At 43.3% G+C, this 28000-nt stretch overlaps 2 protein-coding genes across 3 annotated transcripts in view; both read left to right on the top strand.

The window, feature by feature from the left end:
• The first annotated feature begins 599 nt into the window (after nt 1-599).
• Nucleotides 600-28000, top strand: part of LOC138641748 (serum paraoxonase/arylesterase 2-like) — a 112076-nt gene continuing 84675 nt past the window's right edge. For both annotated transcript variants that reach the window (XM_069729377.1, XM_069729376.1), the window contains exons 1-2: nt 600-827; nt 27511-27581. In XM_069729377.1, coding sequence (XP_069585478.1) covers nt 628-827; nt 27511-27581 — 271 coding nt within the window. In that variant the 5' untranslated portion in view covers nt 600-627. The remainder of the gene's footprint in view (nt 828-27510; nt 27582-28000) is intronic.
• Nucleotides 19056-25291, top strand: LOC138641745 (uncharacterized). Its single transcript, XM_069729373.1, has 5 exons — nt 19056-19154; nt 19285-19342; nt 19437-19553; nt 20343-20519; nt 21011-25291. The coding sequence occupies exons 2-5, from the start codon at nt 19285-19287 to the stop codon at nt 21418-21420; spliced, it is 762 nt and encodes a 253-aa protein (XP_069585474.1). The 5' UTR covers nt 19056-19154; the 3' UTR covers nt 21421-25291.

The raw sequence follows: 28000 nt of genomic DNA on the forward strand, positions 1-28000 counted from the left end.
CGGAGTTTTTGGGTGTTTGATTCACCCTTTCCTTACCCGCTGGCTGCATGCTGGCTGCAATATTGGACTGAAGTTCATTCTATGTCCTCCGTAGTACACGCCTGCATAAGGCAAGATTGCCTTTCGCAGGCAGGTACTACGGAGGACAGAGAATGAACTTCAATCCAATATTGCAGCCAGCATGCAGCCAGCGGGTAAGGAAAGGGTGAATCAAACATCCGAAAACTCCGCCCATATGACCCAAAACCAGTCCCGCCAAATTCAGGTGACAGGTTCCCTTTAACTGCCATTAGCTCCTCCCACTTAACTATTTACGAGCTGCATAACTCTGCACCCCTATCTAGTGGCCAAATTAGGGTACTACGCTTTCCCTACAACTATAACAGTAATTATACATAGCAGGGAAATGCACAACATGGACACTTATAAAGACATAACAAGTAACATTTATGGACAGCTCCTTGTGTCCCTTACATTATCACCCTCTATGAATAATTTCCATATTTGATCATGGTTATAGGGTCACTGCTGTTTGCCTCTTCTCCAATTATGCAACAGAAAATAAGTTTAGGAACTTTGGGCAAAGTTTGGTCTCAGAGTTGGGGGAAGGCTTCTGGCATTGCACGCATGCGCAGATCACACACTGGACAGAGTCCAGCAGCAGCAGCACCCAGTCGGTGTGTTACAGATAACTGCTCTCACTCCTACCTGCAGTCCAGGACACAGGTTACTGCCAGTGAAATCTCTGCAGCTATGGGGGCTCTGCTAAAACTGGCTGTAATTGGGGTCCTCCTGGCTGCTCTGGGGGAGAGACTGGTGAAATTCAGGTAAGTAAACTTACAACTTTATTACCAGTTTTGTAACTTTTCCCTAACTTAGAAATGTTTGAGAATGGGGAGGAGGTTGATACAGTCTATCTCTTTGTGTTGTAGTATTTATTTTTTCATTTTGATTAAACAAAGAAGCAAAGTCTGTGCGGACCTTGCAGAATCAGCAGTCCCAATATGCTTCTCTGCTGGATATGCTGGGTCTTATAGTTCCCCCTTCCTTTCCCCCACAGTTTACCTTGGAATACAATAAATTAGCGGGAAATACATGTTGCAGCATGTTCTTTTTTTGAGGATCAATGGTTGAAAATATCAGATCTGTGACCTCTGTCCTGATATTTATTTGTTAAATAGAGCTTTGTTGCTTTATAGGATGTTAAGAAACTACAACTCCCAGCATGCAGCTATCAGGATATCCTGGGAGGGGTACAGTGGGAAGACCACCGCTAGATCCTTACTATAATACGTCTAACAATTGATCTATCCATCAAGACTTCATCCTTTTATACTTGGATTTGTAGTTCTGCAACAGCTTGGAGATATGAATAAAATAGAACATACTGTTGTGTAAGGCCGGTTTCACACGTCAGTGTCTCCGGTACGTGAGGTGACAGTTTCCTCACGTACCGGAGCCACTTACACACGTAGACACAGTGAAATCAATGCATCTGTGCATATGTCATTGATTTTTTGCGGACAGTGTCTCCGTGTGCCAAACACGGAGACATGTCAGTGTTTGTGGGAGCGCATGGATTACACGGACCCATTAAAGTCAATGGGTCCGTGTAAAACACGTACCGCACACGGACGTTGTCCGTGTGCAGTCCGTGTGCCATGCAGGAGACAGCGCTACTGTAAGCGCTGCCCCCCCCCACTGGTGCTGAAGCCGCGATTCATATCTTCCATGCAGCAGCGTTTGCTGTAGAGAAGATATGAATAATCGTGTTTAAAATCAAGATCCAGGTCCCCACCCCACTCCTACCCCCTCCGCTGTTATTAAAATACTCACCCGGCTCCCTCGCTGGCTGGCGCTGCTTCCTGTCCTGGCCGCACCTTCTCCTGTGTGAGCGGTCACGTGGTGCCGCCCATTACAATCATGAATATGCGGCTCCACCTCCCATAGGGAGGATCTTGATATTAAAGGGAACCTGTCACCTGAATTTGGCGGGACTGGTTTTGGGTCATATGGGCGGAGTTTTCTGGTGTTTGATTCACCCTTTCCTTACCCACTGGCTGCATGCTGGCTGCAATATTGGATTGAAGTTCATTCTCTGTCCTCCGTAGTACACGCCTGCACAAGGCAAGATTGTTTTGCGCAGGCATGTACTATGGAGGACAGAGAATGAACTTCAATCCAATATTGCACCCAGCATGCAGCCAGCGGGTAAGGAAAGGGTGAATCAAACACCAGAAAACTCCGCCCATATGACCCAAAACCAGTCCCGCCAAATTCAGGTGACAGAGTCCCTTTAAACACGATTATTCATATCTTCTCTACAGCAAACGCTGCTGCAGGGAAGATATGAATCGCGGCTTCAGCACCAGATGCAGGGGTCAGCGCTAAACTTTAGCGCTGTCTCCTGCACGGTGCGTGTGGTACCCAGTGGGCACATGGGTGGCACACGTGTGCCGCACGTGTGCCACACTGATGTGCCACAGAAACGCACCGGCACACGGACACGGATAATTCCGGTACCGATTTTTCCGGTACCCGAATTATCTGGACGTGTGAGACTGGCCTAACTACAAGTCCCAGCATGCTGAAGGTGAAGTGATCAACTAATGCAGTGAAAGGGGCACTCATGGTCATTTGTGATTCCTTTGTTAGGGTACGTAGGAAAGCCTGGGAGCTTTCTAGGTAAGTTCCCACGATCTATGAACATCCAGCAGAGGGCGCCTCACCGCAAATGAAGCTAAATATAGCTCATTGATCTATATTTAGACTCATTCCCCGGGGTTTTGCAGCGAGGAGTAGCATTGCATTAGCAAAGCTCCTTGCTGCAAAATGTTTTAACCCCTTCAGAAGGATTTACATCGTTGGACGTTACAGATCTGCGGAGGGTAAGTATATTGTTGGTTTATTATGTTTTTTCTTTCACAGAACGAGGGTCTTCAGTGACTGGATTGGGCGTACAATAAAATACTCCAACAACCATTGTTTTTATTTCATTAAAATAATTTTAAATAACGTGTTTGTGTTTTATTTAACCCTTTACTGCAATTGGATTAATAATGGATAGGTGTCATAATTGACGCCTCTCCATTATTAATTAGGCTTAATGTCACCTTACAATAGCAAGGTGACATTAACCCTTCATTACCCCATATCCCACCGCTACACGGGAATGGGAAGAGAGTGGCCAAGTGCCAGAATAGGCGCATCTTCCAGATGTGCCTTTTCTGGGGTGGCTGGGGGCAGATATTTTTAGCCAGGGGGGGGCCAATAACCATGGACCCTCTCCAGGCTATTAATATCTGCCCTCAGTCACTGGCTTTACTACTCTGGCGGAGAAAATTGCGCGGGAGCCCACGCCAATTTTTTCCGCAATTTAACCCTTTATTTTAAGAGCTAGAACGGCCAATTTTTGCAGATACACACTGCTGACATTAGTAGTGTGGAATCTGCAAAAAAAATGGAGAGAAGACATGGTTTACTGTATGTAAACCATGTCTCAAATCATGTCGGGTTTTAGGAAGGAGAAAGAAAAAGCCGGTAATTGAATTACCGGCTTTCAAGCTGTATAGCGCTGGAATAAATATTAATATATACATATATGTGTCTCACTGACATATATATATATATATATATATATACCTATTCTATGTGTACACATTTATTCTACCTATTGGACTGTAAGCTGTCAGTGTGATTTTACTGTACACCGCACTGAATTGCCGGCTTTTCTCTCTAACAGCGCTGCGTATTTCTCGCAAGTCACACTGCTTGTCCGTGTGTACTGCTTGTCCGTATTTTTCACGCTTCCATAGACTTTCATTGGCGTATTTCTTGCGCAGTACGGTGACAAACGCAGCATGCTGCGATTTTGTACGGCCATAGAAAGCCGTATAATACTGATCAGTAAAATACGGCAGATAGGAGCAGAGGCATAGAGAATAATTGTGCCGTATTTTTTGCGAGTTTTACGGACGTAGTTTCTGCGCTCTTACGTCCGTAAAACTCGCAAGTGTGACGCCGGCCTTATTATTATTCAGTCCGCAATTAATGCGGCCCGAACCGCTGCACGCACAGACTCCAGTGAGGTGTCATTTCGAAGCCAGCGTTCCTGGGAGGTGTGCTAAGTATTTTTCGTGTCGATCGGATTTGTAGTTTTGGCGCAATTGGCGTTTGAAAATTTTGTCTCAATGCATTTCAATGGGGAAATTTTGCCACAAGCTTATAATGGCAGTTATTTTGAAATTGCCTCAGAAATCAGCCCAACTGCCACCTGGCTGATTAACTCATTGATATGCGAAGTCAGACCCAGTTACTATGCCAACGCCTACGAACTCTACATGACCCAACTAGGACACAGGTTTGCCAGATAATATCAGCTCTTAAAGTGACCCGCCCACCAAATCGGTCCCTGAGGTGCCCCGCCCACCAAATCGAACCCAGAGGGTAAGTGCACCCCCGCCCCGTATGTGCAAAAGTAAGTGCACCCCTGCCCCATGTGTGCAAAAGTAAGTGCACCCCTTGTGTATGCAAAACTAAGTTCACCCCCACCCCATGTGTGCAAAAGTAATTGCACCCCCGCCCTGTGTGTGCAAAAGTAAGTGCACCCCCGCCCCCGTGTGTGCAAAAGTAAGTGCACCCCTTGTGTATGCAAAACTAAGTTCACCCCCACCCCATGTGTGCAAAAGTAATTGCACCCCCGCCCCCATGTGTGCAAAAGTAAGTGCACCCCCGCCCCCGTGTGTGCAAAAGTAAGTGCACCCCCGCCCCCGTGTGTGCAAAAGTAAGTGCGCCCCCGGCCCCGGATGTGCAAAAGTAAGTGCACCCCTGCCCCATGTGTGCAAAAGTAAGTGCACCCCTTGTGTATGCAAAACTAAGTTCACCCCCACCCCATGTGTGCAAAAGTAATTGCACCCCCACCCCAAGTGTGTAAAAGTAAGTGCACCCCCGGTCCCGTGTGTGAAAAGTAAGTGCACCCCCAGTCTCGTGGGTGAAAAGTAAGTGCACCCCCAGTCCCATGGGTGAAAAGTAAGTGCACCCCGGTCCCGTGTGTAAAAAGTAAGTGCTCCCCCGGCCCTGGGTGTGCAAAAGTAAGTGCGCCTCAGGTGTGCAAAAGTAAGTGCCCCCGCAGCCCCGTGTGTGAAAAGTAAGTGCACCCCCGGTCCCGTGTGTGAAAAGTAAGTGCACCCCCAGTCTCGTGGGTGAAAAGTAAGTGCACCCTGGTCCCGGGTGTGAAAAGTAAGTGCACCCCAGGTCCCATGGGTGAAAAGTAAGTGCACCCCCAGTCCCGTGTGTGAAAAGTAAGTGCACCCCAGGTCCCATGGGTGAAAAGTAAGTGCACCCCCAGTCCCGAGTGTGAAAAGTAAGCGCACCCCAGGTCCTGTGGGTGAAAAGTAAGTGCACCCTCGGTCCTGTGGGTGAAAAGTAAGTGCATCCCGGTCACGTGTGTGAAAAGTAAGTGCACCCCCGATCCCGTGTTTGAAAAGTAAGTGCACCCCCGGTCCTGTGTGTGAAAAGTAAGTGCACCCCCAGTCCCGTGTGTGAAAAGTAAGTGCACCTCCGGTCCCGTGTGTGAAAAGTAAGTGCACTCCTGGTCCCGTGGGTGAAAAGTAAGTGCACCCCCGGTCCCGGGTGTGAAAAGTAAGTGCACCCCCGATCCTGTGAGTGAAAAGTAAGTGCACCCCCGGTCCCGTTTGTGAAAAGTAAGTGCACCCCCGGTCCCGTGTGTGAAAAGTAAGTGCACCCCCGGTCCTGGTGTGAAAAGTAAATGCACCCCCGTTCCCGAGGGTGAAAAGTAAGTGCACCCCGCCACCGAATGTGCAAAAGTAAGTGCGCCCCCGGCCCCGGGTGTGCAAAAGTAAGTGCGCCCCCGGCCCCGGGTGTGCAAAAGTAAATGCGCCCCGGGTGTGCAAAAGTAAGTGCACCCCCAGTCCCGTGGGTCAAAAGTAAGTGCACCCCAGGTCCCGGGTGTGAAAAGTAAGTACACCCCTGATCCCGTGGATTAAAAGTAAGTGCACCCTCGGTCCATTGGGTGAAAAGTAAGTGCACCCCCGGTCCCGTGAGTGGAAAGTAAGTGCACCCCTGCTGCCATATGTGAAAAGTAAGTGCACCCCCGATCCCGTGTGAAAAGTAAGTGCACCCCCGATCCCGTGTGTGAAAAGAAAGTGCACCCTCGGTCCCGTGTATTAAAAGTAAGTGCACCCCTGTTCCCGTGTGTGAAAAGTAAGTGCACCCCCGATCCTGGTGTGAAAAGTAAGTGCACCCCCGGTCCCGTGGGTGAAAAGTAAGTGCACCCCGCCACCGAATTTGCAAAAGTAAGTGCGCCCCCGGTGTGCAAAAGTAAGTGCGCCCCCGGCCCCGGGTGTGCAAAAGTAAGTGCGCCCCGGGTGTCCCGTGGGTCAAAAGTAAGTAAACCCCAGGTCCCGGGTGTGAAAAGTAAGTGCACCCCCGATCCCGTGGATGAAAAGTAAGCACACCCTCGGTCCCTTTGGTGAAAAGTAAGTGCACCCCCGGTCCCGTGAGTGAAAAGTAAGTGCACCCCCGCTGCCATATGTAAAAAGTAAGTGCACCCCCGATCCCGTGTGTGAAAAGTAAGTGCACCCTCAGTCCCGTGGGTGAAAAGTAAGTGCACCCAGGTCCCGTGGGTGAAAAGTAAGTGCACCCCCGGTCCCGTGGGTGAAAAGTAAGTGCACCCCCGGTCCCGTGGGTGAAAAGTAAGTGCACCCCAGGTGCTGTGGGTGAAAAGTAAGTGCACCCTCGGTCCCTTGGGTGAAAAGTAAGTGCACCCCCGGTCCCGTGAGTGAAAAGTAAGTGAACCCCCGCTGCCATATGTGAAAAGTAAGTGCACCCCCGATCCCGTTTGTGAAAAGTAAGTGCACCCCGGGTCCCATGTGTGAAAAGTAAGTGCACCCTCGGTCCCGTGGGTGAAAAGTAAGTGCACCCCGGTCCCGTGTGTGAAAAGTAAGTGCACCCCCGGTCCCGTGTGTGAAAAGTAAGTGCACCCCCGGTTCCGGGTATGAAAAGTAAGCGCACCCCCGGTCCCGTGGGTGAAAAGTAAGTGCACCCCCGGTCCCGTGTGTGAAAAGTAAGTGCACCCGCGGTCCCGTGTGTGAAAAGTAAGTGCATCCCCGTTCCCGTGTGTGAAAAGTAAGTGCACCCCCGTTCCCGTGTGTGAAAAGTAAGTGCACCCCCGGTCCTGGTGTGAAAAGTAAGTGCACCATCGGTCCCGTGGGTGAAAAGTAAGTGCACCCCCGATCCCGTGGGTGAAAAGTAAGTGCACCCTCGGTCCCGTGGGTGAAAAGTAAGTGCATCCCCGATCCCGTGGGTGAAAAGTAAGTGCATCCCCAGTCCCGTGGGTGAAAAGTAAGTGCACCCCCGCTGCCATATGTGAAAAGTAAGTGCACCCCCGATCCCGTGTGTGGAAAGTAAGTGCACCCCCGGTCCCGTGTGTGAAAAGTAAGTGCACCCCCGGTCCCGTGGGTGAAAAGTAAGTGCACCCCCGGTCCTGGTGTGAAAAGTAAGTGCACCCCCGTTCCCGTGTGTGAAAAGTAAGTGCACCATCAGTCCCGTGGGTGAAAAGTAAGTGCACCCCCGGTCCCGTGGGTGAAAAGTAAGTGCACCCCCGGTCCCGTGGGTGAAAAGTAAGTGCATCCCCGGTCCCGTGGGTGAAAAGTAAGTGCACCCCGCTGCCATATGTGAAAAGTAAGTGCACCCCCGATCACGTGTGTGGAAAGTAAGTGCACCCCCGGTCCCGTGGGTGAAAAGTAAGTGCACCCCCGGTCCTGTGTGTGAAAACTAAGTGCACCCCTGGTCCCGTGGGTGAAAAGTAAGTGCACCCAGGTCCCATGTGTGCAAAAGTAAGAGCGCCCCCAAATCGGACCCCGAGTGACCCCGCCCACCAAATCGAACCCAGAGTGGCCCCACCCACCAAATTGGACCCAGAGTTGCCCCGCCCACCAAATCGGACCCAGAGTGGCCCCGCCCACCAAATCGGACCCAGAGTGGCCGCGTCCACCAAATCGGACCCAGAGTGGCCCCGCCCACCAAATCGGACCCAGAGTGGCCCCGCTCACCAAATCGGACCCCCAGGGGCTCCGCCTGCATATCGGACCCCGAGGGGCCCCACCCACAAATCGGACCCCGAGGGACCCCGCCCGACAAATCAGACCCCCAGGAGCCCCGCCCACCAAATCGGACCCCGAGTGGCCCCGCCCACCAAATTGGACCCGAGTGGCCCCGCCCACCAAGTCGGACCCAGAGTGGCCCCGCCCACCAAATCGGTTCCTATGGTGCCCCGCCCACCAAATCGGACCCAGAGTGGCCCCGCCCACCAAATCGGACCCAGAGTGGCCCCGCCCACCAAATCGGACCCAGAGTAGCCCCACCCACCAAATCGGTTCCTATGGTGCCCCGCCCACCAAATCGGACCCAGAGTGTCCCCGCCCACCAAATCGGACCCAAATAGGCCCCTGAGGGGCCCCGCCCACCAAACCAGCGCCTGAAGGGCACCCAAGTGTGAAAGTCTTGCAGAGGCAGCCCGGGCACCATTCCAAAGCACTATAGTAACATAGTAACATAGTAACATAGTTAGTAAGGCCGAAAAAAGACATTTGTCCATCCAGTTCAGCCTATATTCCATCATAATAAGTACCCAGATCTACGTCCTTCTACAGAACCTAATAATTGTATGATACAATATTGTTCTGCTCCAGGAAGACATCCAGGCCTCTCTTGAGTTCTTTCAGGAAATACCCATCTAGTTTAATATGGCACCTGAATAAAAGCCAGTGCAGGCACCTTTGGGACCCCCGCAGCTTGGAACTTAGAGCAGGTAACACATTTTACACATTTCTGAATTTTTTTTCGCCTCTCAGATAAATAAAAAAAATGGTTAAAAAATTTCTTTTTTGTGAAATTGCACCTTTTTTTTGGCAATTTCAATGCACTTGGAATTGTTTTCCGGTACACTATGTGGTAAAATCGATGTTGTCATTCAAAAGTACAACTTGTCTCGCAAAAAAACAAGTCCTCATACAGCTATATGGCTAGAAAATGAAAAAAGTTATGGCTCGTGGAAGAAGGGGAGGAAAAAACAAAAATGGAAAATTGCCCAGGAGTGAAGGGGTTAAAATCCTTATAATAGGATAATAATGGCAGCACGGTGCCCCCTGCAGGCTGGCGCTGGGCGCACACGAACCGAGAGTGGCAGCATGTTGGATGCAGCATTGGGGTATATGAATCCGCACTGAACTGTGCAGATTCACAACGTCCAATCCATTGTACAGGTGAAATTTCTCCACAAGATAAATAGACATGCTGCGGTCTGGAGAAACGCGCCGCATGTCCGTCTCCTCAGGTGAGGTGCAGGGGTCTCTGGATGCATAGTGGACATAGGATTTCTTGAAATACTATCTACTATGCTGTAACAGCTGGACGCTGCGGGTTGGACCCTGCATAAGTACACAGCGTCCAACCTGCAGCATTTGCTGATCGTGTGCACATACCCTTAATTCTTCAGATGTTCATAATGGGTTTGCTAACAAACTAAAAAAAGTCATATTTCTAAAATTTAATTAGGGTTAGGGTATCACCTTAATTCCTAAATTTGTAGACCGTTATCAAGCAGAATTTGCACAGCATGAAGTTTAACATTTCCATTAGTGACCCAATAACAATACAGGGCAGGAAGTGTTGTCATAGGGATTTTGGGACACCATTATGGTGCTTAATAATTTAAATTTAAAATAATTTAAGTAGCTGATCCTATGAAAACGATCTTCTTACTGACTTGTAAAACCTATTTTATTAAACATTCTTAGGTCATTTTTAATACAAGAAGTCCTGTGCTCAGAATCTTCATCTCTTGTCCAGAGTATAAGTGGTTACAAAGAGCGTCTCTCTCTGGAGGATCCGTCCTGTGTGAGACAGACAGTCAAATGATGTGAATGGACGTGTGTCTATCTTTCTGTATGTGGCTTAGCCTAGAATGTGTGGACTCTTGGTGGTGTGTGTGTATTGTGACATATAATGTATGTGCTCTGTATACATGTTTGTATGTTCTCTGTATACATGAACTTTATGTATGTGTTCTGTGTATACCTGTGTGTGTATGTGCTCTGTGTATACCTGTGTGTATGTGCTCTATATACATGTATGTATGTATGTATGTATTTATGTATGTGCTCTTTGTATACCTGTGTGTGTATGTGCTCTGTATACATGTATGTGCTCTATGTATTCCTGTGTGTGTATGTGCTCTGTATACATGTATGTAAGTGCTCTGTATACATGTATGTATGTGCTCTGTATACATGTATCTTTGTTCTCTGTGTATACCTGTCTGTGTATGTGCTCTATATACATGTATGTATGTGCTCTGTATACATGTATGTATGTGCTCTGTATATCTGTATGTATGTGCTCTGTGTATACCTGTGTATGTATGTGCTCTGTGTATACCTGTGTATGTATGTGCTCTGTGTATACCTGTGTATGTATGTGCTCTGTGTATACCTGTGCATGTATGTGCTCTGTGTGTATCACTGTAACATACATACATTGTTCCTCAGTTTGCATGGGGCGATGTGCTGCTGATAACATGATACTGTACACATTGATCTATTAGTAATTGTTCTGTCCCCACCATTCACTCTTTATATATGTATGTATGTGCTCTGTTTACATGTATGTATGTGCTCTATGTATACCTGTGTGTATGTGCTCTGTAAACATGTATGTATGAATGTGTTCTGTATACATGTATGTATGTGCTCTGTATACATGTATGTATGTGCTCTGTACGAGTATACATGTATGTATGTGCTCTGTGTATACCTGTGTGTATGTGCTCTGTATACATGTATGTATGTGTTCTGAATACATGTATGTATGTGCTCTGTATACATGTGTGTATGTGCTCTGTGTGTACCATAAGTGACAGTGTGTATCACTGTAACATGCATACATAATTCCTCAGTTTGCATGGGGCGATGTGCTGCTGATAACATGATACTGTACACACTGATCTATTAGTGATTGTTCTGTGCCCACCATTCACTCTTTATATATGTATGTATGTGCTCTGTATACATTAAACCGATAACCACACTGGCGCTGCACATATATAAAAAGAGAAAAAGGGGGGGTTGTATAAAAAAGCAGCTGGTATTTAAACAGAGGTTGTGCTGACCTCTGTTAATAAATTGAACACAAATAATTACCTTAAAAATACCGCGCTATAGACTGTATATATATGTATAAAAACATAAATGTAGACACACTGAAAACAAGAACCGTGCTGGGAAGATAAAGATGATTAGCCCCTATGGCAGGGGTACAATAAACCTAAATATAGCAATGGAAAGCAACAACCAAAATAATCCCCTATGGGCAATGTGTAGAATGCACCGCAGGACAATAAGCTATCCCTCTGGCGATAGCAGTAGAAGCACTATGCCAGTGAGATCCCCACTCCTACAATAGGAGTAATATCAACAGGCACGGCGGCCGTAAAAACAAAATTATTATAGTATGCCTCTTACCATGTGCTGTATGAGGCAGGACACTCGGCTATTCCTGGTAGAATCTTTGTTTCTAAGTGCAACCAGGGATGCCTCCGGCCAGGACATTCCCTGGCTCTGCACTTATTAGCGGCACGCAACACCGGCATAGTCCGAGCGTCTAGCAGTGCCTACCCTCCGGTTACCACCAGCACATGTGTTGTGCTTTCCCCACTGCCATTTCAACACGGCCAGTACCGCATATCCCCTCGACATCTACCAGGAATAGCCGAGTGTCCTGCCTCATACAGCACATGGTAAGAGGTTTTTATACATATATATACAGCCTATAGCGCGGTATTTTTAAGGTAATTATTTGTGCTCTGTATACATGTATGTATGTGCTCTGTGTATACCTGTGTGTATGTGCTCTGTATACATGTATGTATGTGCTCTGTGTATACCTGTGTGTATGTGCTCTGTATACATGTATGTATGTGCTCTGTGTATACCTGTGTGTATGTGCTCTGTATACATGTATGTATGTATGTGCTCTGTATACATGTATGTATGTGCTCTGTATACATGTATGTATGTGCTCTGTATACATGTATGTATGTGCTCTATGTATACCTGTGTGTATGTGCTCAGTATACATGTATGTATGTGCTCTGTATACATGTATGTATGTGCTCTGTATACATGTATGTATGTGCTCTGTATACATGTGTGTATGTGCTCTGTGTATACCTGTGTGTATGTGCTCTGTATACATGTATGTATGTATGTATGTGTTCTGAATACATGTATGTGCTCTGTATACATGTATGTATGTGCTCTGTATACATGTATGTATGTGCTCTGTATGCATGTATGTATGTGCTCTATGTATACCTGTGTGTATGTGCTCAGTATACATGTATGTATGTATGTGTTCTGAATACATGTATGTATGTGCTCTGTATACATTAATGTATGTGCTCTGTATACATGTATGTATGTGCTCTGTGAATACCTGTGTATGTATGTGCTCTGTGTGTATCATAAGTGACAGTGTGTGTCACTGTAACATGCATACATTGTTCCTCAGTTTGCATGGGGCAATGTGCTGCTGATAACATGATACTGTACACACTGATCTATTAGTAATTGTTCTGTCCCCACCATTCATTCTTTATATATGTATGTATGTGCTCTGTGTATACATGTATGTATGTGCTCTGTAAACATGTATGTATGTGCTCTGTTTACATGTATGTACGTGCTCTGTGTATACATGTGTGTATGTGCTCTGTGTGTATCATAAGTGACAGTGTGTATCACTGTAACATACTGTATATACATTGTTCCTCAGTTTGCATGGGGCAATGTGCTGCCGATAACATGATACTGTACACATTGATCTATTAGTGATCGTTCCTTCCCCATCATTCATTGACAGTCGGTGTAAAGAGGCCGGAAACAAACCCCGAATGACTTCAGTATTGGCGATTGCACTTGGTTATCAGCCTGAGATCAGCGCATGTAAATACAACCGCAATGTGTGTGTGATTGTGCAATATGGGAGCATTTGGGGCCATACTCTAAACTTTGGCCCGGAGCGCCACTTTGTCTAATACGGTCTCTGCAAAGTATTAAAGGTGTGGATGTGCTTGTATCATTATGTTATTACGGTTTTATGTGCCACAGGCAGAAAGATATAAAACTGAAAGGTGTCTAATTGCAGCAAACACTTGGCACAAGTTCCAGACGTCTTGGGCTGATTCTTCATCTGCTCCTTCATTACCAATTGTGAAATCCTTGTCCTGGCAGCAACAGAAAGACAACCGAGCGTACATGAGGGACTGGCTGACCGGCTGCACGATATCCCACCGAGGCAAAAAGACTTTAATTTACGAAACCTTTCTACCAAACACTGTTATCTTTGTCTGGAATGCTCTTCTCCATTTTTCTCTCAAACATCCTCGTGAATGAATCTAGAATTTAAATATTTTCTCCTTTTAGTGTATGGGGGAATTGCAAAAAAACTTTTTTTTGTTCTATGTCAGCTAAAATAATAATAATAATAATCTGCTTTAAAAAAAAACACTTCTTTAACTGCCGCCTACTTGTGTATGCAGCTTCTTTGCAGACTTATGTGTCTCCATGGTTACAGACTACAAACAAACCTTGTGTAGTCTGATCCTGCAGTCATGTGTTGCTCTTCTCCATCTGTTCCATAATACTTTTACAAAATATGTTTGGTATGCTGGGAAAGGGAACTATTCAGGAAATGTCCCCGGATGTTCCTTGTATTTTGAGTTTAGTGTGATTTGCAACATTTTTTGCAATAGATTTAACCTTTTGATTATTTGATCACCAAGAAAAATATAATCGATCAATTCTCTGTATCATTTCCACACCTAGAATCTGAGCGTCTACACTTTACTAGAATCAAGCTTTAGCCACGCTCTTTGTAAGGCTGCAGTCACACATAACATATAAAAATTGGTCCGTTTTTCATGGCCGATATTTGCAGAAATGTTCCCGAACAGTGATCCGTATGTCATCCATGTGCAATGCGAGTATGCGATTTTTTTCTTATCAAAGTATCCATATAACATTCGTATGGTGAGATTGTCTCGCCGGCTTGCAAAATGGACATAGAATGGATCCATGGTCTCAAACATTCATGAAAACACACAAATATATACAGTGCAGACCAAAAGTTTTGACACACCTCATTTAAAGATTTTTCTGTATTTTCATGACTATGAATATTGTACATTCACACTGAAGGCATCAAAACTATGAATTAACACATGTGGAATTATATACTTAACAAAAAAATTGTGAAACAACTGAAATTATGTCTTATACTCTAGGTTCTTCAAAGTAGCCACCTTTTGCTTTGATGACTGCTTTGCACACTCTTGGCATTCTCTTGATGAGTTCAGTGACATCAGCGGTAGTCGGCCCCGTCTGGCCTAAGGTGAACTTGACAGCGTAGGAAAATGTTCAAAAACTTTCCCACGCTAATGAGTTCATGTCCGGTCAGGCGGGGAGGCTGCGCAGGCAGCTTTTCATTTATTCCTCCAAGATGGTGTGCAACCACATTATGGGTGTCAGGTTCGAGCATTCCTTCATGAACAGTTTCCTGGAAAGTGGGTTGGTTGTCGTGGGCCAGTTGAATGGCCACCAATGTCTCCTGATCTGACCACCTTAGACTTTTATCTTTGGGGTCATCTGAAGGCAATTGTCTATGCTGTGAAAATACAAGATGTGCAGCATCTGAAACAACGGATACTGGAAGCCTGTGCTAGCATTTCTTCTGTGTTGTTGCTATCAGTGTGTCAATCCAACACAATGGGCAGCACTTTGAACACATTTTATTAGCGGTCATAAACTTTCTTGTGAAATTCTCAATAAGTTTGATGTGTCACGTGACCCTCTTCCTATTGGAAAAATAAAGTTGGATCCAAAATGTCTGACTTCAAAATGGCCGCCATAGTCACCACCTATCTTGAAAAGTTTCCCCCCTCCCATATACTAATGTGCCACAAACAGGAAGTTGATATCACCAACCATTCCCATTTTATTTAGGTGTATCCATATAAATGGCCCACCCTGTGTGTATATATATATATATATATATATATACACACACTGCTCAAAAAAATGAAGGGAACACTAAAATACCACATCTTTGATATCTCTGAATTAAATATTCCAGTTGCAAATTTTTATTCATTGCATAGTGGAATGTGTTCATAGCAATAAAACGTAAGTTATCAATGTAAATCAAAATGAATATCAAAAAACAAACAAAAAATACACTCCTCAAAAAAGTAAAGGGAGCACTAAAATCCCACATCCTAGATACCACTGAATGAGATATTCCAGCTGTAAATCTTTATTTATTACATCGTGGAATGTGTTGAGAACAATCAAACCTAATTATCAACGTAAATCATAACTAATATCCCACGGAGGTCTGGAGTTGGAATGATGCTTAAAACCAAAGTGGAAAATCAAATTACAAGCTGATCCAACTTCAGTGGAAATGCCTCATGACAAGGAAATGATGCTCAGTATTGTGTGTGGCCTCTACGTGCCTGTATGACCTCCCTACTGTACAACGCCTAGGCATGCTCCTGATGAGGCGGTGGATGGTCTCCTGAGGGATCTCTTCCTAGACCTGGACTAAAGCATCCGCCAACTCCTGGACAGTCTGTGGTGCAACGTGACGTTGGTGGATGGTGCGAGTCATGATGTCCCACATGTGCTCAATCGGATTCAGGTCTGGGGAGCAGGCGGGCCAGTCCATAGCTTCAATGCCTTCATCTTGCAGGAACTGCTGACACTTCAGACACATGAGGTTTGGCATTGTCCTGCATTAGGAGGAACCCAGGGCCAACCGCACCAGCATATGGTCTCACAAGGGGCCTGAGAATCTCATCTCGGTACCTAATGGCAGTCAGGCTACCTCTGGCGAGCACATGGAGGGCTGTGCGGCCCTCCAAAGAAATGCCACCCCACACCATTACTGACCCACTGCCAAACCGGTCATGCTGAAGGATGTTGCAGGCAGCAGATCGCTTTCCACTGTGTCTCCAGACTCTGTCACTTCTGTCACGTGCTCAGTGTGAACCTGCTTTCATCTGTGAAGAGCACAGGGCACCAGTGGCGAATTTGCCAATCCTGGTGTTCTGTGGCAAATGCCAAGTGTCCTACACGGTGTTGGGCTATGAGCACAACCCCCATCTGTGGACGTCGGGCACTCAGACCATCCTCATGGAGTCGGTTTCTAACCATTTGTGCAGACACATGCACATTTGTGGCCTGGAGGTCATTTTGCAGGGCTCTGGCAGTGCTCCTCCTGTTCCTCCTTGCACAAAGGCGGAGGTAGCGGTCCTGCTGCTGGTTTGTTGCCCTCCTACGGCCCCCTCCACGCCTCCTGGTATAATGGCCTCCTGGTAGTGCCCCCAGCCTCTGGACACTACGCTCACAGACACAGAAAATATATATATATATATATATATATATATATATATATACACACTACCATTCAAAAGTTTAGGGTCACTCAGACAATTTTGTGTTTTCCATGATAACTCATACTTTTATTAATAAAGTGAGTTGCCAAATGAATTCAAAATCTAGTCCAGACATTGACAAGGTTCGAAAAAAGATTTTTATTTCAAATAATAATTTTCTCACTTCAAACTTTGCTTTCGTCACAGAATGCTCCATTTGCAGCAATTCCAGCATTGCAGACCTTTGGTATTCTAGCAGTTAATTTGCTGAGGTAATCTGGAGAAATTTCCCACCCATGCTTCCAGAAGCCACTCCAACAAGTTGGTTTGGCTTGATGGACACTTTTTGCTCACCATACGGTCAAGCTGCTCCCACAACAGCTCAATGGGGCTGAGACCTGGTGACTGCACTGACCACTCCATTACAGATAGACTACCAGCTGCCGGCTTCTTCCCTAAATAGTTCTTGAATAATTTGGAGGTGTGCTTTGGGTCATTGTCCTGTTGTAGGATGAAATTGGCTCCAATCAAGCGCTGTCCACAGGGTATGGCATGGCTTTGCAAAATGGAGTGATAGCCTTCCTTATTCAATATCCCTTTTACCTTTTACAAATCTCACATTTTAACAGCACCAAAGCAACCCCGGACCATCACATTACCTCCACCATGCTTGACAGATGGCGTGCACTCTTTCAGCATCTTTTCAGTTGTTCTGCGTCTCACAAAGGTTCTTCTGTGTGATCCAAACACCTCAAACTTGGATTCGTCTGTCCATAACACTTTTTTCCAATCTTCCTCTGTCCAATGTCTGTGTTCTTTTGCCCATATTAATCTTTTCCATTTATTAGCCAGTCTCGGATGTGGCTTTCTTCTTTGCCACTCTGCCCTGAAGGCCAGCATCCCGGAGTCGCCTCTTCACTGTAGACGTTGACACTGGTGTTTTGCGTGTACTATTTAATGAAGCTGCCAGTTGAGGACCTGTGAGGCGTCGATTTCTCAAACTACAGACTCTAATGTACTTGTCTTGTTGCTCAGTTGGGCAGCGGGGCCTCCCACTTCTCTTTCTACTCTGGTTAGAGCCTGTTTGTGCTCTCCTCTGAAGGGAGTAGTACACACCGTTGTAGGAAATCTTCAGTTTCTTGGCAATTTCTCGCATGGAATAGCCTTCATTTCTAAGAACAAGAATAGACTGTCGAGTTTCACATGAAAGTTATTTTTTTTCTGGCCATTTTGAGAGTTAAATAGAACCAACAAATGTAATGCTCCAGATTTTCAACTAGCTCAAGGGAAGGTCAGGTTTTTAGCTTCTCTAATCAGCCAAACTGTTTTCAGCTGTGCTAGCATACTTACACAAGGGTTTTCAAGGGTATTCTAACCATCCATTAGCCTTCTTACACAGTTAGCAAACACAAAGTACCATAAGAACACTGGAGTGATGGTTGTTGGAAATGGGTCTCTATACACCTATGAAGATATCGCATTACAAACCAGACGTTTGCAGCTAGAATAGTCATGTACCAGATTAACAATGTATAGAGTGTATATGTGAATCATTTAATGTTAGCTTCATTGGAAAAAAACTGTGCTTTTCTTTAAAAAAAATAAGGAAATTTCTAAGTGACCCTAAAGTTTTGAACTGTAGTGTATATACCTATATTATGTGTATATTTCAATTCTATGTATTCTATTGTAACCTGTCAGTGTAATTTTACATTACACCTCACTGAGTTACCGGCTTTTCTATAGAGCACCGGTGCGTATTTCTCGCAAGTCACACTGATGGTCCGTGTGGTGTGCTTTTCTCGCACCCATAGACTTGTATTGGCGAGTCTTGGCCGATGTACAGTGTAAATCGCAGCATGCTGCGCTTTCCCTCACACGTATAATGCGGCCAAGAAAAAAACGATGATGGGAGCTGCCCCATAGATTAATATTGGTCTGAGTGCTATGCGATTTTTTGTAGCATAGCACTCGTCCTTATTACGCTCTAGTGTGACTCTGGCCTAAGACGGGTTCGAGACGTAAATTTTATTTGTCAAAAAGCGTTTTCTAGCAGGTTTGTGTAGCGTGTAGGTGTCTTGTTTATTCAACCAGTCAGTCACATCAGATTTCTTTATTCCGCGGTCTCTTGTCTCTCTAAATAATTTGTTAATTCCGCTGAATGATCCGGGGGCCTCAGGTGTAAAATATTGTTTCTCTAATATGTGGTCATAGGAATTAGACGCCATGATTGAATAAAATGATTATGTGTCGATAATCGACAACCGCCTGCTTCTTTCAGAAAATCAATTGTATAAAATATCATATTAAATGCTGTATTTATTCCAAATATTCCAGACCTAGATAATATATTTCAGTCCTAGATAAGTTATTTATTTTAACACAACAGCTGCAACTTGTATGTAACCCCTTCTCATGTACAGCACCATGGAATCAATGGTGCTGTATAAATAAATAATAATAATAATAACTCATTAGTGTAATCCGATACTGCCTGGCTGAAATCACTGAAGAGCTGAACACAGCCAAGGTGGGTGGTGTTTTCTCTTTAAATACAGGTCAAGCTCCTCCAGGTTTGACACACAGAATCTTAAAGGCAGTTTTTCTGCACATCTGAACAGCTGCTCTACTCTTTGAAAAAGTAAGTGTTTACTGATTTATTTGCTCCCTGATATTATCATTGTCTGTAACGTATATATTTGTAACATAGTTTTAAACTGTATTTATCGTCGGAATAGATATAAATAAAACTTTTCCCCTTTTTATTTAAGATGGAATCCCAATATCCTTGCGATCAATACAGCCCCCTTCTTACAAGCACACCGTTAGGTATTATACGAATATAATGTATTGGCTCATTCTGATTAAGTCATTATAAGTAATTTATATTAATTATATATTCTTGCATTCTTTCTTATTTAAGAGGAGTGTATGTCTCCCGATTATCGCAATAATTTTGTCACGCCGAATTATGAACTCTTTGAATCCGTAGCTGTGGAACCGTTAGAAGATAATGAGCCTGCTCTTCAACTTATCACAGGTAATTAGGTTCTCCTTTTTGCATTTAGACAGGGAAAAATGTCATTGTAACACGGTACCAAGATATTTATCTTTCCTGTATCACATGTAAGAAAGATATATATATATATATATATATATATATATATATATATATATGCATTATGTATGTTAATTCCACACCACCACAGACAAACACGATTTATACACCTCAACAACTAAATTTATGCCTAATGCATAAATATGTTTATACTAAGCAATACATAGGTAATACGGAATAAGTCTTGCTATATTAATTTTACACCACAAATATGGTTTATACAGTAAAACTATTTTAAACACCTCAACAACTAAATTTACGCCTACTGCATAAATATGTTTATACTAAGCAAAACATAGGTGATACGGAATAAGTCTTGCTATATTAATTTTACACCACAAATATGGTTTATACAGTAAAACTATTTTATACACCTCAACAACTAAATTTACGCTTACTGCATAAATATGTTTATACTAAGCAAAACATAGGTAATACAGAATAAGTCATGCTATGTTAATTTTACACCATAAATACTGGTTATAACGTAAAACTATAACAGCTATTAACTATTGTATTACACAAATTATATCATAATAAATATACGGTTAAATTATTAAAACAAATAATGCCGCTAGCCACCAATATAATACTAAATTATTAAAACATATACACCATAAACAGGGGTTATACCGTAAAACTATATTATACTATGTCAGCTGCTTTAATCCTTTGTATGTAAACACAAACTAAGTGCAATTTCTCATACAGATACTGACACGCATCCATCGGTCTATATGCCGGAAAACTGGTGTGTTCCCGAACCATGTGAAAATCTGGATTCAGACATCGAGATCATAGATGTCAAGAACAATGTAATTTCACCACTACCCGATGCTCCTAAAAGACGTGGAAATTCATTAAGCAGGTGTCTCAAGAATAGAAAAGGTAACGGTTCACTTGAAATACATACGATTCTCACTTTTGTGTAATAGTTATAGTTATATTTTATTTATATCTGCTAAACTAGTTGTCAGAAAATTCATTTTGAAAAAGAGAATATCACCGTCTCAACGAGACAGTTTTGTGTAGAAAATCAATTCTGTGTTAACTAATAGTCATATTTTATTTACATCTGCTAAACTAGTTGCCAGAAAAATTCAATTTGAAAAAGAGAATATCCCTGTCTCGACAAGCTCGAACAATGCGCTGTCCATTAAACCAGGAGCTGTGGAGGTGCAATTCCCGGTTCATACTTAAGTATATATCTGGTCTGCTCTATACTGGATTTATGCAAATATTGTTACAATGATGTCATGGATAACTGTCACAGTTAACTTTTCAAATATTACGCAGGATCATGGATAAGTGTCGGCGTGTAGCTTTTCCAATTTTACACCGGTTTCGCGGATAACAGACACTTGTATCTTTTCTTTTAGATATGCCGGATCTTCAACCACGAGTTTTGCATCGGCGTAATTACGGATCTGCACAGAATCAACCACAAAGAGTTAATGCGGCTGTGAGAACAACTCCTCTTTCGCCCATCTGTGTTGTGGATCGTGAGGAAAGCTACGCGGCACCCAAACACCCCGGGAATCCAAGCCCCAAGATTCCACATCAGAAATATAAGAATGTTTCAAGAGAGAGATTTGCATCGCAGAACGCTAGTCCCTGCATAACTCAGGAAGCCAATAGCACAATCAGCATTCCACAAGTTACTCCTGAAAACAGAGAAATTGCGCAGCTCGTCGCGGGTAAGAAGAGTAATAACCGGAGCAATATACGTGTGTGTCAAACTGTCCAGTCTGCAGATCTTCTAGCGATTTTGGCAATGTATTGCCTCTAAAGAAACGATCAGTATCACGACGCCGTGTAAGTAAAAAACAGAAAGTTGCTGAACATTCATCTTACACAGGGAGTCCTGTGTGGGATGATGACCATGTCAAAATGTTTACTGCCATGTCTGCTCAGTACGTCCATACCAAACTCGCACAGATCAAACTAAAATCTTTCTGTGATACGTATGAAAGACTGATAAATGCCTGTCCAACACCTGGCATTATCGCCGAGCTGTATGATTTTAGTTTCAATATATTTATTTAAAGTTTTAAATACAACCAAAGCTGAACAAACTTCTGTAAAGAAGAGAAATGTGCATCAATAAAAAATATAATGATTGCTTTGTACAAATAATCAGCTTTAAAGGGGGCAAACGAAACGTACAAAGACACATAGACAGTACAAACAAACAAAGGGTAAATACATCAGGGAGGGGGGCACCAAATCAGTCATCAAACTAGCAATAATTTTAACATAACAGGAGAAATTGCTCATATAGGTCAGTACCTAAAGGGCCCGGTAGTCTGGTTAGCCATTATCAGATATGGTCTAAGTCGAGCGAGCATCAGAGGGGTACCAAAAGTATATCACATTGTATATAAATTATAGGGAAATTAATCCCACAGCTGTGTGATTTTAAACTAAATCATGCATGTGTACATACACCCCCTGTGAATTTAAATAAATCTAAATCCACCTGACTAAGCTTGGTTGGCTATGGTTTGAAAAAATCCAGAAGATCGCGAGCCGCTAGAAGGGGTCGAAAGACAGTTTACAGCGCTATAACTACACAATATCCCCAGAGGTTGTTACATGATCCATCTACAGTTCTACACACCCAAGACAACCCAGGAAGTGTCAACAGCAGTGGTGATCCAGATGCTCAGAGCAGTGGGCATCTTGAAACACATACTGAAAATACGCATGATGCAGCCTCTGTGGGTAATGGTGTTTATGATAATGAAATGTCCGTAGATCGTTCAGACGTTTTACAGCATTTTTATCATCATCAAAGGGCTCTCCGCAATTTCAACGGACATATGCATACAGATCATTTTTGATTTGTAAATTTGGATCGTGTACAATCATTTGTAGAGGCCGTAAATATTGTTCATGACGGCGTTCAGTCATTACTGGATAGAATCATCAGGGACATTGAACCTGGTGACTTTGTACAGTTAATGCTTGAATGTGGCGATACTTTAGACCCTATTTTCGCTACAAAACAAACCCGGGAAGATTTTAAATTCTGAATCTTGTTTAAATGCCGTTGCCCGCACACTTCAAAGTAATGTTGAATGTCTAGCATCCAATTCGTTAAAGCTAGTCGTCACCATCATTAAAAATAGCGGTGGTGTAAAAAAAGGCGCTTGAAATCTATAGCGAACAGTCAGATCATTAAACAAAAGAGGCAGCGGCTGTATGATTTTAACACAACGAAAACACAAACATTTTTATAGCGTGTTTTACAACAGTGTATGCCCAGCTAGAGCTCTATTCACTGCTGGCCCGGCTGCAGAAGAGGTGCCTTTATCACGACACAGATTCAGTTATTTTTGTACAGAGAGATGATGAGTGGCAGCCGCCTTTAGGCGATTACCTGTGGGGAACTGACCAGTGAAATACCCGGTGGTACACACATCACAGAATTTATATCCGCGGGCCCCAAAACTTACGGATACAAACTCAACACCGGTAAAACTGTCTTAAAAGTTAAGGGGATAACACTAAATTTTGGTAACTCTCAATCTATTAATTTCAACAGTCTAAAAGATCTAGTTCTGGACTACCCGCGCAATTCTGCCACCGAAACTGAGAAACATATTATCGTACAGCAGGTGCCTTTTGGGTATTAGTCGCGTATTGTGATGGATACACGTCTGCAACACCCATTCTCATGCATTCTAGCAGGACCGTCTAATTCTGGAAAGAGCTATTTTGTAAAACAACTGCTATATAATATTGAAACTAATTTTTCTCAGAAACCTGATAATATTGTTTGGTTTTATTCGTGTTGGCAAAAACTATATGATGAAATCTCTCTCTCTTTTCCCAACACCAGATTTGTGGAGGGTCTGCCGAATACATTCGTAGATGACGAATTATTCCTGCCGGTGAAGGTGAATTTGGCTATTGTTGATGATCTCATGGAGAGTGCTAGTGAAAATTGTGAGATAGAAAAAGCCTTTACCAAGTATGTGCACCACAGAAATCTCAGCATTATCTACCTGGTACAAAACATATTTTGTCAGGGTAAGAAAAGCCGCACGATAAATTTAAACACAAAGTACATGGTGCTTTTTAATAACCCCCGAGATAAATTACAAATTTTAACTCTAGCTCGTCAGATGTATCCCGGAAAAACACGTTTTTTCCTAGAAGCTTTTGAGGATGCCACGCGGGAGCCTTATGGGTATTTGCTTGTAGATTTGAGAGCTAATACCCCTGAGGATCTTCGCTTAAGGACTGGATTGTTTCTACCAGCGTTGCCTGCTGTCTATGTTCAAAAGAAAAACACTTCTAAAAAGTGAATTTTACGAGGAATCAGACATTCTACGCTGTGTGCGTTGTGATGTAAAGATGTCTGAGAGACTCCGGCGTAACTGGGCGCTCTTAAAAACTCTGGTGAAAGCAACCCCCGCTGTCAGAAAGTCTATTTTGCGTAATCCAAGCAATGATTTAATTACAGCCATCGGCGAGATTGCTTTAAACATCTTAAAAGGCAGGATTCCGCTGAAAGAGTGTCAAAAAGGTATATTAAAGAAGTGGCGTAAAGCTATAAGAACCCTGAGCGACAGGTCTCAGCCCATAAAGAAAAAGAAGCGCCTACTAAAGCAGGCCGGCGGGTTTATCGGCCCTCTTTTAGCTTTTGCAATTCCAATAATAAAAAGTCTGCTCGCAGGAAAATAATGGAGCATACAGAGAAATTGGATCTAGTCCCCAAACAGGAGCTAGACAAACTAAGACCCAGTGCTACAAATAACAGTGTTATTCGTCGCCTTGATGGTGAAATTAGCGCCATTTTACAACGTCGTGACATTCCCGATGATGTGAAAATTAAAATGTATAGCTCCGTGCTACAGCGCTACTTGGTACATACGAGGCACAGCTCAAAAGAAGTAACGGCTTTAAATCTGGTTAGCACTCCTGATCCTGATCAGCAACAATTGTCAAATACCGACTCTGATAAAAATCAAGAGGTCGCTGAAATTGTCAGCCATATAAACCAAAGATATAAAAAGAATGCAGAATTTTTACTAAACAGGTTACTCCAGAATAAAAATGTTACAGCATGGAATAATAAAGCTGAATTTATTTTCAAAGGATCCGTAATACCAGGGTCTAACTTACTGGATTTGGTACGTAGTACAACGCAGAGTCATGCTCTGACTGGCAGAAATTTACCTCCGGGTTGGGATTCATTTATGCAGGCTATGGCCGAACTAAATATACCATCTACAGTTGTGGGTAGCCCCACTACTAGGAAGCTTTTAGATGAGTTAAAAATTTCCAGCAGTGAGACACGCTCTGTATCTACATCCGACGCCCCGTACAATTCTGTCTTTACATTCCACGTCATCAGGCACCACACGCGGAACTCTGCTGCCTAAAAAAAGGTCTCTACTGATACTACAAACCATGTGGCTCACGATGTAAAGAATGTACTGGATAAATGCTGTACTCGGCTTGTAACACTATATTATTTATTTTGAAAGAAGTATAATGATGTATGTTAATTGTACTTGTGATACTATTTACTTATTTATTTTGTAAGAAGTGTGCTGGTGCATGTTCATTGTACTATTTAATGTTTTTACTTTTTATATTCTGTAAGAATTTTTATATTATTGAAATGTCTTTGAGATGTATTTATTTTACAACAATAAAATGTTTGAAACTTTTACAATATCGTGTCTTTTCTTTTTTTATAAACGTATAAAAACACACCGCTTCATACTTGCGGGTGTTGTAACATGGCCATATACATAATATGCCCATATAATGAGCCTGGTGTTATAAACCACATGTAAAAAATGAGAATCCCAGTATCAAATAAATACACGACTAGGATATAAATTATATAAAACGGCCTGGTGTGTTATAAAATACAATTTTGCACTATATGTGAACACTGTGAATAAAATACATTGCTCTGATTACAGAATGCAATCTCACAGCAGCTACATATAAAATGAAAATCTAATAGGATCAAATAAATACACTGCTAGGATATAAAATTATATAAACGGCCTGGTGTGTTACAAAACACAATTTTGCACTATATGTGAACACTGTGAATAAAATACATTGCTCTGATTACAGAATGCAATCTCACAGCAGCTACATATAAAATGAAAATCTAATAGGATATAAAAACAAATACTGTGATAATCACTGTATCAAATACTGTGATAACAATATCAAACATTATCAAAAGAGGAGGGAGTCAGATGCCCTGACAAGGAGGGGAGGGGTTACACACTTTGATACACTTTGATAGGGGCAGGTCCACCTGTCAAATTGAGTTTGATGAGTAATATATAAGATACAATACTATGGCCTAATGGTTTCCCTACCTTACCGCAGAGGTTGGCACCCTAAGGAATGATACAACGCCCCAGCTCGACGTCAGCTAGCCCTCAATTACCTTGTTACTCCCTGCAAAAAGAGTAGCACCATGTCTTTTCCCTGTACAGCTGATAAAGACTATAGGGAGATGCAGGAGCTTTTCTTCATGTTATCACCCCTCTCTCCGATTACATCCTGTCATCTATCCTGTGACTGTAGTACTGGTACTTCTCTTCATATTATCACCCTCTCACCAATCACAGTCTGTTACTGTAATCTCTTTCCCTGTACAGCTGACAGAAACCCTGGGGAGGTACAGGAGCTTTTCTTCATGTTATCAACCTCTGACCAATCACAGCCTTTTACCATCAACTCTCCCCCTGTATAACCTCCATTATTTCCAGAAAAGGAGAGTTTACGGACACTTTTTTTTATTATTATACCCAACTTCCACTCTTACACCTACCACTTCACTCCCAGATATACTTTTCATAATAGTGTTTAACAGCCCTGTCTGAAAGTTCCAGCCTGAACTTTCAATAATGCAATTAAATGGATTTTCCAACTTATGATATTAATGACCTTCTCTTAGGATAGGTGAATAATATCAAAACAGTGAGGGTCCGACCCTCGGCAACCCCCACTGATCATCTGCTTTTAGATCTGGCATGAGCCGGACATCACTGTGTTGTAGCAGTTCACAGACGCTGCAGCTCAGCTCCTATTGAAAGCAATAAGAGCTGAGCACGGTCGCTACAGCATTTAGATTTGTGATGTCCCAGCTACTTCCACTGTTTATCTCTGTATAGACCATAAAACAGCTGATTGATGCTGGATGTGAGTCCTCCACTGAGTTGAAATTGATGACCTATCCTAAGAATAGATCATCAATATTTTAAGCCTGGAAAAGCCCTTACAGGAAATCTGTTGGCAGCATGATATAGGGCTGAGACCCTGATTCCAGTTATGTATCAGTTAGTGGACTTTGTGTTGCTGTTTCAATACAATCAGTGTTTAATCAGCAGGAAATTATCACTACAGGACTTCGTGTCTAGAGCCTCTTTGGTCCAGCATCTGCAATTTCCTTAAAGGATACTGATCACTTGAGTGGCAGTGTGCTGCTGATCGGGGAAGGGGGCCGAGTCCTGAGACCCTCAACAATCCTCAAAACACCAGTCTAAAGTGCGCAGTTTCTACAGGAGCACACGCACATGGCTGTACTTCATGGACTTACTGTTGAGCCGGTACATCACTTTGTGCAGGAACGATACACATCATAGATGTGTTTTGAGCGATCTGTGGGGGTCTGCAGGTTCAGAATCCCATCAATCAGCTGCATCAGTATATATATATCTCTTGTGGGCTTCAAAATGCTGCTGATTGATGGGATTTTTTTTTTGCAGTCCCTTTAAAGGAGCAGTGCAGATACATATAAAGGTGAATATGAAGTACCATCCTGGCAGAAAATGGGCAAATACTCTGAATACTGAATATATTTAGCAGATTATTCTCCCTTTTTGTTTTCTAGCCGTCGAGTCCAGTTCTTCAGAGAGATCGATCCCTTAGAGCTTCCTAATTGCCAGTTCATCAAAGGGATTGGTAAGTGGCTGCAAAATTCACTGTGTCCTATAAAATGAGATTTACTGGTTAATATATGGAGCCATTCGTTACAGGAGAACACACTTAAAAGATGCTGGTCGCAGCAAGTCCCGGAATATATTGTAATGATGTTTTATTGTCTGTAAGCCCGTCTTGCCTGATCTTACCTGAGATGCTGTCATTTAGAGAGATGCTTCCAGCAGCCACATGGACCATAGGAAACAATAGACTGGAGGGTTAATGGACTTTTATGGGAGAATGTATTGGGCATGCTCTGTTGTCTGTGCAGAAGTCATTGTGCAGGGAGGGAGGAATGATCTGTGACCGTATTGTAAATGGTGAATCCAGTGCTATCCATATATTACCTGCCTATGACTCTGGTCCTGCCAGTGGCTCTAGTTCTGCATGTGACTCTGATC

Source organism: Ranitomeya imitator, chromosome 6 (genome assembly GCF_032444005.1).
Source record: "Ranitomeya imitator isolate aRanImi1 chromosome 6, aRanImi1.pri, whole genome shotgun sequence".
NCBI classification, from domain to species: Eukaryota; Metazoa; Chordata; class Amphibia; order Anura; family Dendrobatidae; genus Ranitomeya; species Ranitomeya imitator.